We start from the raw sequence: 16525 nt of genomic DNA, 5'->3' as shown, positions 1-16525 counted from the left end.
AACTGCAGGGATCAGGCTTTCAGTGTGGCCCATTTCACGCTCACAACGAGATATTAATGACTGAGCGCCATGGGATCAACAGGACGTAGAAATTCTCTTCTTTACCTCATTTCAACTCTCTCTCTCTCACTCACTCACTCACTCTCTTTCTCTGAGTGTGTGTCTAATATACCATAGCCTTTATGCTTCCTTGGAGCATACATTATTGATCACTATTGAGAGATGAGGGACAAAATCAATCACTGGCAATAATAAATCAAAGCTGTTCATGTTTCGATTGTGAGTATTAAGACCTTACCGTCTCACAAAAGATGGATTCATGGCAACGCTGCATTTATAAATTTAGAGCATTTATAAATTTGTCTGTAAAGGTTAGGCCTGATTTTGTTTTGCACATTTTTCTGCACTTCATTCAGCTGTACAGAATCACTTTTTCATGGTTAGAAATGTTTTGAGGTTTGAGAGTCAGGGTCCAAACGGGAACTGATGACAAGGCTGCTGTTACTCTTCAGATCAAATGGGTATCCCAACAGATTGAGTATACATGTTGCCCAAATGACCTAAAGCATGGTAAATGGTTGATCAGCCAATATAATAACAAAAACTTCTTTGAAAATATGGAGCTACTGAGAAAAGTTTGAAAACAATAGACTATTAATGTGATGTAATATTACAGCGAAGCACTTGGATGACCTTTTGCCATCTGTGTTCTGTGATTTTTCTCTTCAGATGGCACTTTTTGTCCATGTGTGCATGTGTGCACAGTACCCAGATAATCATAGTGATGATCAGCACTACTCCGTCAGCTCCTTAGCAGCAGGCAGGAGGATGGCAGCACACACACAAACACACACACTCACACACACATAGAAAGAGAGTGAAAGCACAGCACACTGCTGTTTAGGGGTAAACAAGGCTGCCATTAAGCCTGAGGTGGCTGAGAACACAGAGCAAATTAAAAGCGATTGTGATTCCATATGGCAGCTGTGGCAGTGCCAGTCAGGAGGCCTGCTATGAGCTGGAGACAAAGCAGCGGTCCCCGCTGGGCTGTGGGGACAAGGAGTCTCCCCTCTGGCCTCAATCTGCCCGACAGGTCTGGAGCTCTCAGCTCTCAGCTGTGGGCTATTGCTGTTTTTCACACTGGCTATGCACAAGGTCACTTCTCTGAACCGAGAGGAAGACCTCTGTACCAAAAGCATACAAGTCAAATGTATTGAAGGCTGGCTTAGTCAATATAGCATCACATATCTATACGTTTTAGATCTGAGCATTCAAGAGATATTCTGGGATTTATTTGAACTGACCGCAAGAGATTCAAGTGCCACCACTATTCTGTCCTGCATGGATTGGAACAAATAATGAAATTCTTGAACATGTTGGTCTTATAGGCTGTATTGACCTGCAGATAAAAGCCTGTTGTGTGTTGGTGTGCTGGTACGCTTCCCCTCGGTCAGACCTGATGGGCTTTCCAGCCACACATTCTCATTCCTTTCCATGGCGCTCTGCTTTTCCCCACTTGCATCGCCATAGCAACTAAACCCAGGAGGAGAGAGAGTGAGGGACAGCCACACAAAAGATTAGCCATCAGCAAGAAATGAAATCACCCAACACATGTGGGTGCACATGCATATAGTAGCTCACATGTGCACGTTAGAGCATGTATTTACATGCGTATCTGTATGTACACACACACACACAAACATATGTAAAAACAAAAAAATGGGTATAATTAGCATAGATTTCCATCAGAATTAAACAGTAACACATAACTAAATGCATAAACCCTTATGGTTATTTGTACAACAATGCTGTGCACACCAAGGATGCCTTTGAAAAGCTCATTCCAAATTCAAGGAAACCATCTGCACCTGTCAGCTTTTGTCTTTTCCACATCAGATCCTGTATTTGGTAAAGCACATTTCCTTATGGCCATTATTTTTGAGAGGATGCCTCTCTGTTCATAGGTCAACAAAAAAAAAAGCAATACACTAACTAGTTCGTATTTATAGTTACAGTGCAACCAAAAGTGGGCAATAATACTTTTCCCATAGGGTTTCCTTTAAAGTAGGTCATGCCACTAAAACTCCCTGGGCTCTTATATCCAATGTTTGAACTGGAAATTTGTTTTAGAACAAGGTAACCTTTCCCAGACACAACAGGCAGTTGTTCTCAGGGTCAGCTGGTGCAGAGGCATGTTCACTTCCTCTGCTCTCCAGCCAAAGCTCAGCCCCTTCCGACACCACACCACAACCGCCTCAATATTGTCTCTTTCCACTGTTTGCTTTGCTTTGTGCGCTGTTATGGAAAGTTTCTCAGCCAGGCCTGGATCAAGTATTCTTTGGGGACAACTGGGGAGAAAGTCCTGGCCAGAACCTGACTTTTCTCCTCACTGACAAGCTTGGTGCACTTTCATGAAATTTACTAACTCAGTCACACGCTGGGGCCACAAGCTGTCATTGAGGTGATCAGTCAGCCAGCCTGGTGCTGAGTTAAGCATGCTCCAGTCTGGTTGGCGGAAAGCAGATACCGAGCAAGTTGTTTCCACTATATTCAATAATACTTCATTATAAACACAATTAGAAGTGCATAGTATTTCACAGAAGCGTTATCAACACACCCTATGAGAACTTCACTGGTATAGCTTTGTAACAAATAATCCTTTAGTCCATTCTAAAGGCAGCAGATGTAAAAAGAGCCATATGGACTGAAAGTTGAGGTAGAATCGCAGGGGGAAGTGACTCCGGTTCCCCTCTCCGCTCTTGGAGGATTCTTTCTAAACAAGGTATGGAATGCACTCCTGTGTTTCATAATTTGTTCCCTCATTCTTCTCCTCTGCACGTATACAAACAGAGCCCCAAGGAAGAGGAAGAGAGAGAGAGAGAGGGAGAGAGAGAGAGCAGAAGGAGCCAGTGCATGGGAGCCCAGGAAATATGTCAAGGGCAAGGCCGTTTAGTAGAGCAAAAGAAAAGGAGAGTGAACTGTGAAAAAAGGAGATGGTGAAAATAGTGAAAAGGGGAAAAGACATAATTAATAGCAGGTTGACTGGCTGTGTGCCGACTGACTGGTTTGAGAAAGAGACAGGGGAGAAGAGGGGAACGGGGAGGGAGGGAGAGAGGGAATGAGAATGCCCCAGGAATGAGCTTAATGCTCCACTTGGTGTTCACATTCCATGCCGGCAAATCATGCACCATTCTGCCCAAAATTCAGAGAGGGCTATTTCCTCATCCAGCTGGGGGAGTGGGAGTGCTGGGTATATGACTGTCTCGCCCTTTCTTTTACTCCATTTCTCTTTTTATCTGTCTGTTATGTATTTGTGTGTGTGTGTGTGTGAGAGAGAGAGAGAAAGGTTTGAGAGAAACAATATGAGGAGGGACGGTTGCACAGCAGAAAGGAGACAGGGGCTAAGAGGGAGGGCAAGAGGAGATGATGAGGTTGGTGGGGTGGGATGGTGGGTGGGGGTGCGGAGTTTAAAAATATCTCCCCCACGGCTGAACGCAGGGCTGGGCCAAAGCAATCCGGCATACCTTCAATTTTATGCTATTTCTGTTGCTTTTTCCATAATGTCCAGAGGAGCGAGGCCTTATAAGCTGATGACAAAGGAAAGTTTTCCAGCGGAGACATAAAAAGACACACCGTCTGCGTCGTGACAATTTTTTCCCACACCAAAGCCAATGAGGCTGCTCTCTGTCAGCAGCACACTCGTCATGACCTCGGCTCAAAATGATTCGCTGTTTTCTTGGGGCGGCGGGTTTAGTGTGGGGACACCTGAACGCTCGAGTCTGCTCAAGTGTCCTTGACCAAGACACTGGAGCCGGTGGGGGCTCGGACCGCAAGCGAACAAAATCGTTTCCCTGCAGGGATTAATTGCTGATTACCTTATTATGTAAATCAGCTGGCGTCTGCGGTAAATAAGCTGTTTTGAGGCAGTGCATTTCCAAACAGCTGCACAGCGTATACAGTATTTGTGCGGTGTACACAGAGTGGTGCTGAGTGTGCCTTAAACTGTATATTATGGAGCCGTCCTCCAGAGGAGTGACTGTGCTGATGATGCAGAGTGTGTGTGTGTGTGTGTGTGTGTGTGTGTCGTTCTCCGAGCAGATCGAGGTGTTTTGGCATGTGAGGCAGTCATTGTTCCATTTATCGTTCTATAAATTGCACGTTTCCTGTCTCTATTCTCACACTTGTTTGTCCTCCTCTGTCTGTTTATCTCTGCCATGCGTCCATGTAAATGTCTCTATGTGGGTGTTTTGTGTTTGTGTGTGTGTGTGTGTGTCCATGCTAGAGGGGATTCTTGTACTAACTCACTGCACACATGAATCAACCCCCACCCCCCGCCTCACACTCACACTCAGAGACAAACACACATACACAGACACATGGTCCGGGGCACAGACCTACCGCGCATTCACATGTACAGAGAGAGAGAGATGCACGTACGAGGCGGCACATGCCCGGAGAAAAGGTGAGGAAGAGGAGCATGAGAAAGAGAGAAAGACCGAGAAAGAGAGAGATCAAGTACAAGGAGGGACGTGTGCAGTCCACAGATGGAGAGGCTGTTGTTGTTGTTGTTGTTGTTGTTGTGCTGCACACCAGCCTCCCAGGCACAGGTACAGCTGCCTGCCCGCCTCGCTGGAGGAAAGGAGAAGACCAGGGACTAGGCAGGGAAACAAAAGCCTGCCAGGTATGTGTGTAAGAAAGAGAGAAAGAGAGAAAGAGGGGGAGGAGATAGGTGGACACTTTTGGCCTTGATCATCAGCTCCGATCGTTTCGTTTCTAATCCCTTCCCCTCTTCCACTGGACCACTGGAGAGGCTGGCGGCCCCGCTGTGTTCCACCGTGATATTTTCTCCCCTTCATCCTTATCTTTCTTTTAAAAGCTCACCCTTTCCCTTTGGCAGCCTGCATTTATGCATGTCATACTCGCCTCGGGGTGCTTCCCAAACACTCTTAGGTGTGTGGGAGCCTTTGCCTCGGCGAAAAATGCAATAGAGAAGTGAGCGGCGGAGATGTTTTCACAATGGAGTGGTGGATTTCATGCTTGACATTACCATGTATGTCCTGTATAAGGAAGAGATCAGTGTCATCATCATTATTTTCCCTATATATGGAAGCCAGTGAAAGGACGGCCGTGCAGGCGATATATATGTGTGAATTCCTTCCTATTTTTGAAAGTGATTATTTGGGGCCTCAGAAAAGGGGAGAGCCTGTGTTTGCTCAGTGACTTATGACTGTTATGATGAGCAAGGCGCGCTCCACTCCACCTGCCACTCACACATCAAACGCACCTCTGAAAACACACTCCCCCTCCGCTGTCACATCTCATATGTGAATCCACAGGTTTGCGGCTCTTCCCCGTCGGACTGTGAAAACAACGGGCTGCTGCCGTGTACGGGCTGTCAACGGTCTTTTCCGGGAAACGGCCCTCATTAGTAGCTTTCCAGCAGTCAATCTGCTAATGTGCTGAGCGCGGTCCAAGCGGCATCGCGGCTAAAATGATATACTTTCTCTTTCATTACAGCCATCGCTCTCCCTGTCCGTCTTTCTTGACACTCACATTACTTTTCTGTCATGCTGGGTGCTGTTCCTATTAATGACCCCCACCCTACCACCCCTCCCAACACACACACACACACACACACACATACACTGCTTGCAGGCTCATGTTTATATGCATTGTTGTATCCATCGTTTCAAACATGCCTTCCCATTCAGAAATCTAGTATATGAACATATACGCCCCACATGTGTATAGCCCACATTTATTGAACATATATGTGTAACTTAACCCTTCTATTATGTTTGGGGTCAATTAGACCCCAGCCAATGTTCAACGTCTCTAAATAAATGATTAACATCATTTTTTTGCTTCATATTTAATGAGTGTTCCTAATGTAATAGGCACTACTGGGTAAACATGAAATTCACATGATGATATGTTTTCAATGTCCTGTACACACTTTGTAACGCATTGGTTATAAATAACAAAAATCTGTACTTAGAAATAATATAAAGCCATTAAAACACAAAAAATTAAAATTTCTTTCCAATTTTAGATCAATCAGTGAGATAATTTTGTGGAAGTTTAAACTGCTGGGGTCAAATTGACCCCAAACATAAAAGATGTTTTAATGTGAACATAACAGGAGGGTTAAATGTACATACATGAAAACAATTGGGAGGACATATGCATTCGTAATATATCACATAAGATAAGATAAAATACGGTGTGATACACTAAGACTTTATTGTCTGTTCACACAGAAATTTGTCTCACATCACATGCTCCAACAATCACCAGAATACCATTACACAACATCTGCAAAAACAGAACAGCCTTGCGTGAGGACCATGTACATAGTCACATGCACCATTCTTGTATACGTGGGGGTTGGGGTGTGTGTGTGTATGTGTGTGTGATCGCAGTCCATGTGTGCGGGGGATTCTACAGCTCCTGGGGATCTGTTAGACATATATGCCCATATTTTGAAAATAGGCCAAATTTGAACATATCTCACATACGGGCATTTAACATGGATGTCTATGCCATATGTAAATCCCTGTATGTACTCATATTATATGTTCCTGGCACTTGTGACTACTGTAACAAACATATACAGACACATCACAGTCACAAAACATACCCACACACATTCCCATATCATCATCCCAAGCTGGGCACCCTGCTGAGCCTCGCTCCTGCATTTTTACACACTGAAGTGCCAACGACGGGCGGTATAGCCTGCACAGAGCTCCAGATAGCATTGATTTGACTGGCCGTCTTTCGCACTGCAGTCCCTTTTCTTGATGGAAGCGAATGGGGAGGAGGCAGGAGGGGTGACGGCCATCGCGGCCAGCCCCTCTGCCTCTGTCTCTCTTTTAGAAACACACTGTGAGTAGACGAGGCAACACACAACCAACAAGGAGGACAGCCACAGCTTAGAGGGCGGCATCAATCTTTCATATCGAGTAACACCTGTTGGGATTTCTATAGCAAATCTAGTCCTGTATCCACTGATGTGTATGTGTGTGTGTGTGTGTGTGTGAGGGGGATATACTTGAGATGACATGCTGGGACATGATGACGGCATGCTGCACTGTGTGTCATCAGTCCGAGTACAAGTAAGTGTTATCATGCCTACTTAGGGAATGAATCATGCCAGTACACTATAATTTCCTCTTGTGTCAATGGGCTGTTTTGAACCAGTGAATGGCGCAGATACGTTTTCCACATCGGCTCTCCAGGGTTACGGTTCACTAGAGTACAGTAGTCTAGAGTCTGCCTCGAGGACACAGATAACACTGAAGAGGGAATTCTGTGTTTTCTGTGCAGATAAGAGTCATGTGAGGAGAGTGGTAACCGTCACACCGAGCCATTTTTGTATTTTCCCTGGCTGTGCATGACTGTCTAGTAAATCCCCTTCTAGTATCGAGCCTGACCATCTCAGCTCAGAATAGAAACAAGTCAAGCGCGGTGGTCATTTTACACAAGCTAAAGTAAATGTAACTCTTCTTCTGGGAAGCGTATTAACCATTTCATACCGTGACGTGCTCGATCTGATCTGAGAGAAGTCATCGGCCAGCCAGAGGTGCTGAGGCTCAGGCCCACATCACCCTGTGTTTTCCCTATAAACACCACAACAGAAACAGTGGGGGCCTGAGTGTGAACTCAGCTTATGCTCCCTTTGGATTTTGCCATAATCCCCAGGTGGAGAGATGAATGAGTTTGAAATATGTACAAGAAAAATGCCAGAAAAGAGGAAATGCTTAGAGTGGAAAAAAGCAGGGTTAAGAAGCAGAGAAAGAAAAAGTGCTTAAAGAAAACTACAGAAAACCAGCCAAGCCTGCCTTTGGATTTTTGAGGTGTTGGACAAAATATTAATCAGGAGTCTAAAAAAACACATTCATAAGACTTTAAGGCATAAATCACAAAAATTCTCCACCTTAACAAATCATTTAGTCTCATGTTCAACTTTTCTAAAAACAGAGGTAAAAACATCTGTTAGTAGGATGAGATAATCCCATATTTGTGAAACTGCACTAGAAACAAGTGAGATTATCCCAGTGGGATTTGTTTTTTCAGTTGTTTTCAGAAAAACAAGATTTTAACACTGAAATATGAGACTTAATGGCTTGTTAAGATGGATTTTTTTTGTAGTGTGAAGTCCACCACAGTCAACAACTTTCCCACTGACATTATGTTAATTATAAAAAGAAGCTGTTTTACAGTATCTGATGACTGGAAATGAGTGTGTGAGCTCCCCAGTGTCCTAGTGGGATCAAACTAGCAGCAACACAGAAATGTACTTAACATGCCCCGTGAAGACGTTTTATACAGCTTCACAGCTTCACATTAATAGTTAACATTCCCTCTGAGACACTACTGTAGTTTTATAGTGTGGCTTCTCCAGAGGGTATAACATTCACACTCCTGCAGCTCAGACTGTAAAGGAAGATCAAGCGGTTTCCTGCTTCTAACTTTACAATATAAACACCTGATGATATTAAGTTGTAAGTAAGAACCTCATGTTGAAGCCTAAACGCACTAAAAGTTGATCACGGAAGCAAGAGACGGACTTTTTATTTGTGTGTTTTTGCTGTTGTGTTGATGCCCGTTTTCTTTTTATAGCCCGAAATGTTTCATTTTTCCAAGCCCACTTATGTCTGTGCATTATGAACCAAATGTGGGCGTATTTGCTGTGATAACATAGTAGGAGGGAGGCAGTGGGGTGCTGCAGGCAAAGGAAAAGGAGAATATCTATTACATAAGAGATTAAACTGAAGGCATCTGAGGTATGTATCCAAGAATGCTGGCCAATAATATGAAAGCCTACTTTGCAAGCCCCCTATGAACAGACCCTCAGTGGGTAGGCTCACTGTTTATCCCTTTGATACAGCCTTGTACAGGGGCTTGTACACACACAGCTTGGCACTAGTTTACCGCCATCAGACACCCTTGTCATTCTGACTTTGCCTCCAAGCTGCTGCAAAGAGAGGTCATGAGAGAAAACGAGAGAATGACAAAGAGGCAGGATGAAAAGTGACAGAAAGACAAAGGGGGAGAGAGAGAGAGAGAGAGAGAGAGAGAGAGAAAGAGAGAGAGAGAGAGAGAGAAAGGAGGCATTAAAGGCATAAAAGCATGAGGCAAATATGTAGCCTCTTGCCTTGCTTAGGAACAATCATGGAAACAGCACAAGCGTAAATCTCCCACAAAATACCACCACCACAGTGGAGGAAAGAGGACTGCAGATTTGCTGCTCAAGTAGAAATACTGTTACTTTGCTGATCTTTTACTTCAGTAGAAGCAGAAGAATAGACGTAGACGTACTGCTGTCAAAAATCTACTTGAGTAAAAGTAAAAAAGAAGCTCATTTAAAATGAACTCAGAGCAAAAGTGACTGACTCTTTTTCAAAACAGTCACTGTGTCAGTGAAGGATGTCAGCACACGCTTCAACGAAGACTATTTTAAAGGTGCATTGCACAAAACTGCCAAAGGATGACTGAAGTGAGGACCTTGTAGACTCCACTGACAAGTTTGGAATGAGCACAGATGGTTGAGTCTACATGGCTCTCATCATCAGAGATATTTTCCCGTTTTTTTACACACTTATTCCACTTTTTTTGCGCGTTAGACTAAATAGTGGTCTGCAATTTTTTTATAATGCACATTTTACTTAAAATTTGGAAAAGGAAAACAGTAGAAACAACAAAGCAGACCCAGATTCTGATTCTTCTCATCTTTTTTGACTGAGCTTTTATTGTGAAAGGCTCCACAATCTGTCATTGAGCGTTTGTTCTCAGTAATGGATGTGAGTTAAAATGTAGGGAAGCACGACACTCAAGCAAAAATGTACTTGTAAAATGTAAAAGTAAAATTACCTACTTTAAAAAATACTCCAAAAAGCACAAGTACACCAAAAATGTACTCGATTACAATAACATGAGTAAATGTAATTACTTCCAGCTCTGCACTTATGTATGTTAACATTAAAAAGTTACTGATAAGTGACATTGATAAGTTGTGTGACTTTCTGCTTTTGTTGTGCCACTGTCTCTCTTGCAGCTTTGTAATAAAGTGAAGATATTTATGCGTGTGTTGTTTATTTTGTGCGAGTAGCTGTCATATCTGCTGTCATATCTTATCATTTCATTATCTGCTCTTTGCTTTGGCACTGCCTTATCATGCCAATAAAGCTCCTCAAATTGAATTGAGAAAGAGAGGGAGACACGATCTTGATCCTGCCATCCGCTGGATGCTACGGTGAGTCCGGGCTTTTGTGTATTTCCTAAACAAAAGTGTGCACCAGCTTTTGTTGTTATTACACATCATGCCACCCGCTGCTTTTACTCAACCACACTATTCTAATGGACTGCTGCTTTTCCTGTTGCACTTCATTATAGCAAACAAGAGAGGTGGTGGGAGAGAGAGGGGGGATTACTGCTGTTTTGTTCAGCTCTCACTGTTTGGGATAGAGGAATGTTTCAGAGTGGCTTGGTCCCCCCGTGTGTTTCATCCATCCACGTGCTGCACATACCCGGCCGACACACACTCATCCCGATGAGAACAGCCGCTCTGCACGTCCCATACACTTGCCCCCTCTCCTTTTTCCTGCATTTCTTTTAATGTAAAAACGTATGACGCCTGTCCTCCTTCCTGTGCCTCACTGTTTAACCATCTGTAGGAAGACTGTTTGTGTGCGTGGATGCATGGATGTGACACGCATCTGTTGCTTCAGCTGGAGGCAGAGAGAGAGAGAGAGAGCAAGAGAGAGCAAGAGAGCGAGAGAGCGATAGGACTGAGGCTTACACTTAAACCATTAACACACACTCACAGGAATGGAAGGAGAGATAAGGGAAAGGTGGGTGGACGTCTAAACAAATGCGGAGGAGAGGAGAGAGTGAATATGGAGCGAGCAGAGAGGAGGGATCGAATGAGGAGAGGAGAGAAGAGGAGAGGAGAGGAGACTGGAGATGGCACTTGTTTGTTGGAGTTTTTGCTTCAGTTCAGCATGACCAACAACTTGAAATATACACATGTACACACACACAAACACACACATTCACATACACATACACAAACACATAGACACACACACACACACCCAAACAGACTATTTACCAGTATGAACCTAAAGGCAATGGCACTCAACAGCACAATGATAGACTGAAACAGAAGCAACATTTGTTTATGGTGTGTTTGTGTGTGTGCGTGTGTGCATGTGCGTATGTGTGTGTGTGAGTGTGTGTGTGTGTTTGTGAAACACTGACCTCTGACTCGGGCATAGCAGCAGCCACACTTGGCCAGGACTTTACGGAACAAGTGTTGGCAACCGCAGCCTCGGTGATGGTGGTGGTGATGATGATGATGGTGCCCCCCTTTCATGCTGGACCCCTCTGAACAGTTGGACCACTAGCAGAGGTGGGCATGGCCCGTCTCTCTCTCTCTCTCTCCCTCTCTCTCCTCTCTCTCACTCACACACACTCACAAACACACAGACAAGCTACGGGGCAATCCTCAAAGTGTTAATCCCAGAGAGGTGTCAGATCTCCTCCTCAGTGGATCAGTCGATCAGCCTCCTCAGCAGATCACAGAGCGAGTGAAAACCCACGTCCACAAAACAAGAAGCGGGCGAGAAGAAATCCACGCTCGGGTTTTCATCTGGCAAGAAAAAGCCGAGGAAAGACTCCAGCACGCTTGTCATTAGGCGGATCTGCTCCCCTTCTCCCCCTCGCTTTCCCCTCTTTGCTCTGCTTTCTGTTTAGTTGCTGAGCTCTCGCCTCTGTGAACTGCCTGGTCAAATGACAGACTGGGAGATGGCTTCAGAGAGAGAGAGAGAGAGTGAGGGCAAGAGAGAGAGAGAGAGAGAGAGAGAGAGAAAGGGGAGGGGGTGAGAGGGGTGGAGTCTGCAGCTCTAGTTGCTGGCTATTCCAGGATAAGGTTCCCACTCCCCTTATTTTCTCTCTTCCTGTCCTCTGTTTCCCTGCTCTCCTCTCCCCTCCCCTCTCTCTCTCTCTCTCTCAGCTGTTTTTCCTCTCCTCTTCTCTCTTTTCTCTCCCCTGTCTGCTTGTCTTGTCTCTTATCCTCTTTTCTACATGGTTGAATCTCATTTTGGCATGGATAATGCTTACAGGGGCTCTTGGAAATCCAGCTCCCGGGCCAGATGAAATGCCACGCTCTCTAGTGTCCGCTCAGAGCTGACCCTGGAAAGGAGAACGCCCCGGCTCTGTGATCAGACATAATTCTATTTACAGAGGCCGGGACCGCGTTAGGTGGAAGGTGTCGCGTATTTTCCACAAAGGCGACTGCAGTCTCGTCACCACAGCCTGTCACAGTGTTATTATGGGAGAGTGTAGGCTGGGAGTGTGTGCTCCCCTTCCCTGGATCATGGTGGGTTTTCCTGGCTGGAGCAGCTCCATATTGACTTTTGTGTTCATTACAATCATGGGGCCAGCACACAGACAGAGCGTTTTTTTTTTTTTTTTTCTTTCTTTCTTTCTTTCCATGGAGCAAGGGGGTCTCAGATTTCACAATGTTGGCATTCTTTGCGTGTGAGCGCGTGCGTGTGTGTGTCTGTAATCGTAGCCATTCAGCCTGACATCACAGCAGAAACAGTGGGACAGACCAACCAAAGGGAACTTGGATGGATGAATGAAAAGTTTTAGTGGCCAATATCTAATGCTTGTGATGTTGTATAATAAAGTACACAACAGTGTGAGTTTCTCTGTGTGTGTGTGTGTGTGTGTGTGTGTGTGTGCCTGCATCTGCTGTTGAGTGAGTGTGGAGATAATCAGAAAGCGTGTGTGTCTGGCACTAGACATGAGCGTGCATATCTTACTGAGGGTGTGTTTCTTCTGAGGTGCAGACAGGTCACAAACAGCACATACTGCAATACACACACACACACACACGAAATTATCTCCCTGTCCAATCGATCTTAGAATCCACAAAATGCCTGTCTTTATTAACACAGGTTAATTTTTCGCATTGCTAGTGACTCCTCTGTAACCATCGTGATCAGCGGCTTTATGAAACGTGTACCATATTTAGACTTTCCCTTTACATCAGAGCACATTAAACTCATGCAACCATAAATTGTGACTCATCATCCTTCCTCGCAGATGAAATCATGCAATCTGTTAAACTGCCCATAAATATGGTGGGCTCGAGTGGAAGGAAACAATTCAAGCCATAGCAGCGGTGATAAAGCTTACCATGACATATTGCATATTCTGAGAGTTAACCCATGTTTTTTTTTTTTTTTTTTTCTGAGCAACAAAAAGCATTTCGGAGGCCTGTAGTAGCTGCCAGCTTGTGACTCAGAACGGTGTGAACTCATCCCAATTTTTGCAGCGAGCATCATGTAGTGGTCTTTTCACAAAGGCTTCGATCCAACTCTGTGGAAATCACCACCTGATTACTGCAACAATGACGAGCGGCGTCACAGCACCCACTCCGGTTCCTCTCCAGGGCATTGAGGGAAACAGGAGAAGGCTGAGTATCGGCTGGCACTAAACACGGGTACGCACATACGCACACACACACACACACACACAAGCACACACATCCCTGAGGTGTGCTGTCAAGTGCTCTGTGGTTTGGCATGGCTGTCTCTCTCGCAGACTTCTCTCCACAGTGACAGGGTGGTGGCAGGCTACTGTCAGGATGTTGCTGCTGTCTACACGAGACACTCGGAGCAAACAGAGGAGCCGGGCTGCCTCACCCCTTAGCCACACTAAGTACAGCAAACACACAGTGAGTTGCACGCAGTATGCATTAAGCCTCACTTTCTCTCATTCTCTCTAAATCTCCTTCCCTCACCTACAGATGAGCAGACACACAGAGACACACTGAGGCAGAGATCACATGAGCAAGGAGACAATTTCTGGAAATACCCACAATGGTTTGGCTACATTACAAACTCACAGGGAGCAAAAGGTCAGGACTAAACAGCATGCACACCAAACTGTTTTGCAACACACAATCATAACACTTTTCAAACACCGGCTCTGTCCTCTCCTCTCCCCGCCTGCCTCCACCTCTCCCTTTCTTTGCTCATAATGGATGCTTTAAGCGACTGTGATTGGAGGGCCAATTCACCTGGGGAACATTGAGCAGCGCTGCTGCACGTCTCCATTCGTCTGATGCAGATACAGATAGGGCTGCCGAACGCTGTCAGAGCGGAGGAGCACAATTCAAAAAAAGGCTGAGAAACAACAGATTTGATCACACAACAGAATTTTGAAAGCAAAGATAAAAAGCAGACACTGAGACAAGAACCCAAGGACAAAACAGTATAAATTCTTTTTTTTTTTTTTTGCTCTATACACTGACTGACTTTCCAACAGAGAATAAATTGAGAATAAAAGAGAATAAATTGCTCTTGAGGTGTATTCAAAATTCATGTAATAAATGCAGAATAGGCTTTTCAGGCACTCTTAAGTTAGCAGCTGCTGGACTGTGCCTCTACAAGGCATCCAGTAGGGGGTGTTTGTACCTGTTGCATAAGGTTACTTCAATCCTATTGTGACTGCCGGTTCACTCAGACAGCGCTGCTGCTCAAAGCCTTACAAACATGGAAAGAGACTGTTTTCTTTTAGGCCCATATTTCAACAATATTCTGTCAGCAGTAACAATATTACAAGTGTTTGGAAAATTAAATATTTCACTCAGGAACACAATGACATTTATTATGATAATACATGGAACAAGACGTTAAAGGAAACCGGCCAATGTACTTGATGATGTTTATATTGTGTTGATTTTTGCGAGCACTGAGGGAACCTTGTTCCTATGTTGATCGGCCCTGGAGCCCAACACCTATCATTCTATCAGTACAGAGTGAAAACTTTGAACAAATTAACCATTGACTTTGGCAGAGAAGATGTGTACAAAGCCATGAATGTTAATAAAAGTATGGAAAAAATGCTCCTCCCCAGCCCAGCATGACTCCAAACAGCGATGGAAAGAGAAAGAAACAGGAATGCGAGGTGAGGCATGCATTACCACCCATTCATCTCTCTCCTTTTTTATCTCCTTCCCTCCCACTTTCTTTTACTTTCTCTCCCAAACAAAACACACACGATAACCATAATGAATCCACACATGGATGCCCAGCCCATGCATAAACATAGATGTGCAGAGAGAGTCCATCTTAGATTACTATGAAGATGGAAGATGGCATAATTTATACATGCACACTCACAATGGACTGGATTAAAAGCTGGTCCAAAGATTTAATGTGCCAGGCACACTGCAGATGGATGCCTGTGTCTTATCTGTGATTCATAAAAGCTGCACATGGCTTAAATAGGGAGAAGGTATCATCTATCCACCCTGTTTTAGGAGACAGTCAATCATGTTTAGGAGACCAGTTAGAATTATGATCATGAATGTGATTTATGAATGTCTTACAATGATGATAAATTGTTTGATATGTGCATGGCGGTGACCGACTCTTTCTCTCTCTTGCTTCCTGTGCAGTGTCTCCTGCAAATGCACGCAAGCGATTGACTAAGCACAATGTGCAACAAATGTTTTTTTTTTGTAGTGATGTGCTCTGAATAGTGATGTAGTCATGCACACTCTGCTGGAGCAAACTCATTCATAATGTATGCCATCTAACATGCAGCTTTATTCAAAATACTGGGGGGAATTGCTCTCTTCAAATGGGTAAATACACAGAATTCATATGACATGAGCATGCATGGCAATCGCTACAGTGAGTCTTGGTTCAGCAAATATGCAGTTGCTTATTCACAGTGTGTTTCCCCACCCCCCGCTAACATTAGCCTCTCTTCACCCCATCAGCCAACTGAAACCCTGCCAAAATATGCTCACTTAGATTTCATTTTCCTTTTTGCCTCTCCCTCACTTCCTCACTCTCTCTCTGCCTCTCTGATTTTATTCTCTCTCTTCTTCCTCTCTCCTCCTCACGTATACACAGACAGCGATGCACACAGACAAACACAGACACGCAGTCTCTCTCTCTCTCTCTCTCCCTCTCTGTTTCTTTCTCTCTGTTCCCTTCTTCCTCTCTAAGCTGAGTGCCAATTAAGGCAAACTGGCATTCTGGACAAGTCAGCGTGAGGGGGAGGTTTTGGGTTTTGGCTGGGGTCCCGTTGTGGAGCTGAAGTTGCGGCGTAACTGTCCTGTCCTCTTCTCTTCAGACCTGATGTGCTGGTCTGCAGGGAGCTGCTGTGTTCCCCCAATTAGAGCCGGCATCAAGCTACACAGTTGGCATACACCAGGGGGATAGGCTGATGTGGATGTGTGCGTGTGTGTTTGTGTCTGTGTCTGTGCGTGTGTGTCTCTGTGTGTGTGTGTGTGTGTGTGTGTGTGCGCACTCGCTCGCTTGCTCGCTTGCGTGCACTAGTCCCACACTGTAACTCCCACTGCTATATCTAGCCATGCACTGCAGTGGCGGAGCAGCAAGAACTCTACGGCACTCAGATGGGAGGCTCACCACCTGTGGTTTCCCGAAAACACCATGATACTCATGCACTACCCACAATACATGGCAACTTTGAC

At 44.8% G+C, this 16525-nt stretch overlaps 1 protein-coding gene across 4 annotated transcripts in view; it reads right to left on the bottom strand.

Annotated features, from left to right (window-relative positions):
• Positions 1 to 16525, bottom strand: part of arhgef25a (Rho guanine nucleotide exchange factor (GEF) 25a) — a 59070-nt gene that overhangs the window by 25495 nt on the left and 17050 nt on the right. The window contains exon 1 of one of the 4 annotated variants that reach the window (XM_030054910.1): positions 11266 to 11775. The exons of the other annotated variants lie outside the window; for them this stretch is intronic. Coding sequence (XP_029910770.1) covers positions 11266 to 11380 — 115 coding nt within the window. The 5' untranslated portion in view covers positions 11381 to 11775. Of the gene's footprint in view, positions 1 to 11265; positions 11776 to 16525 lie in introns of those variants that run through there. 4 annotated transcript variants of the gene reach the window in all.

The sequence above is a fragment of the Myripristis murdjan genome, chromosome 7 (genome assembly GCF_902150065.1).
Source record: "Myripristis murdjan chromosome 7, fMyrMur1.1, whole genome shotgun sequence".
Taxonomy (NCBI): Eukaryota; Metazoa; Chordata; class Actinopteri; order Holocentriformes; family Holocentridae; genus Myripristis; species Myripristis murdjan.
The sequence above is the reverse complement of the archived record's forward strand: the minus strand, read 5'-3'. Positions and strand labels throughout refer to the sequence as shown.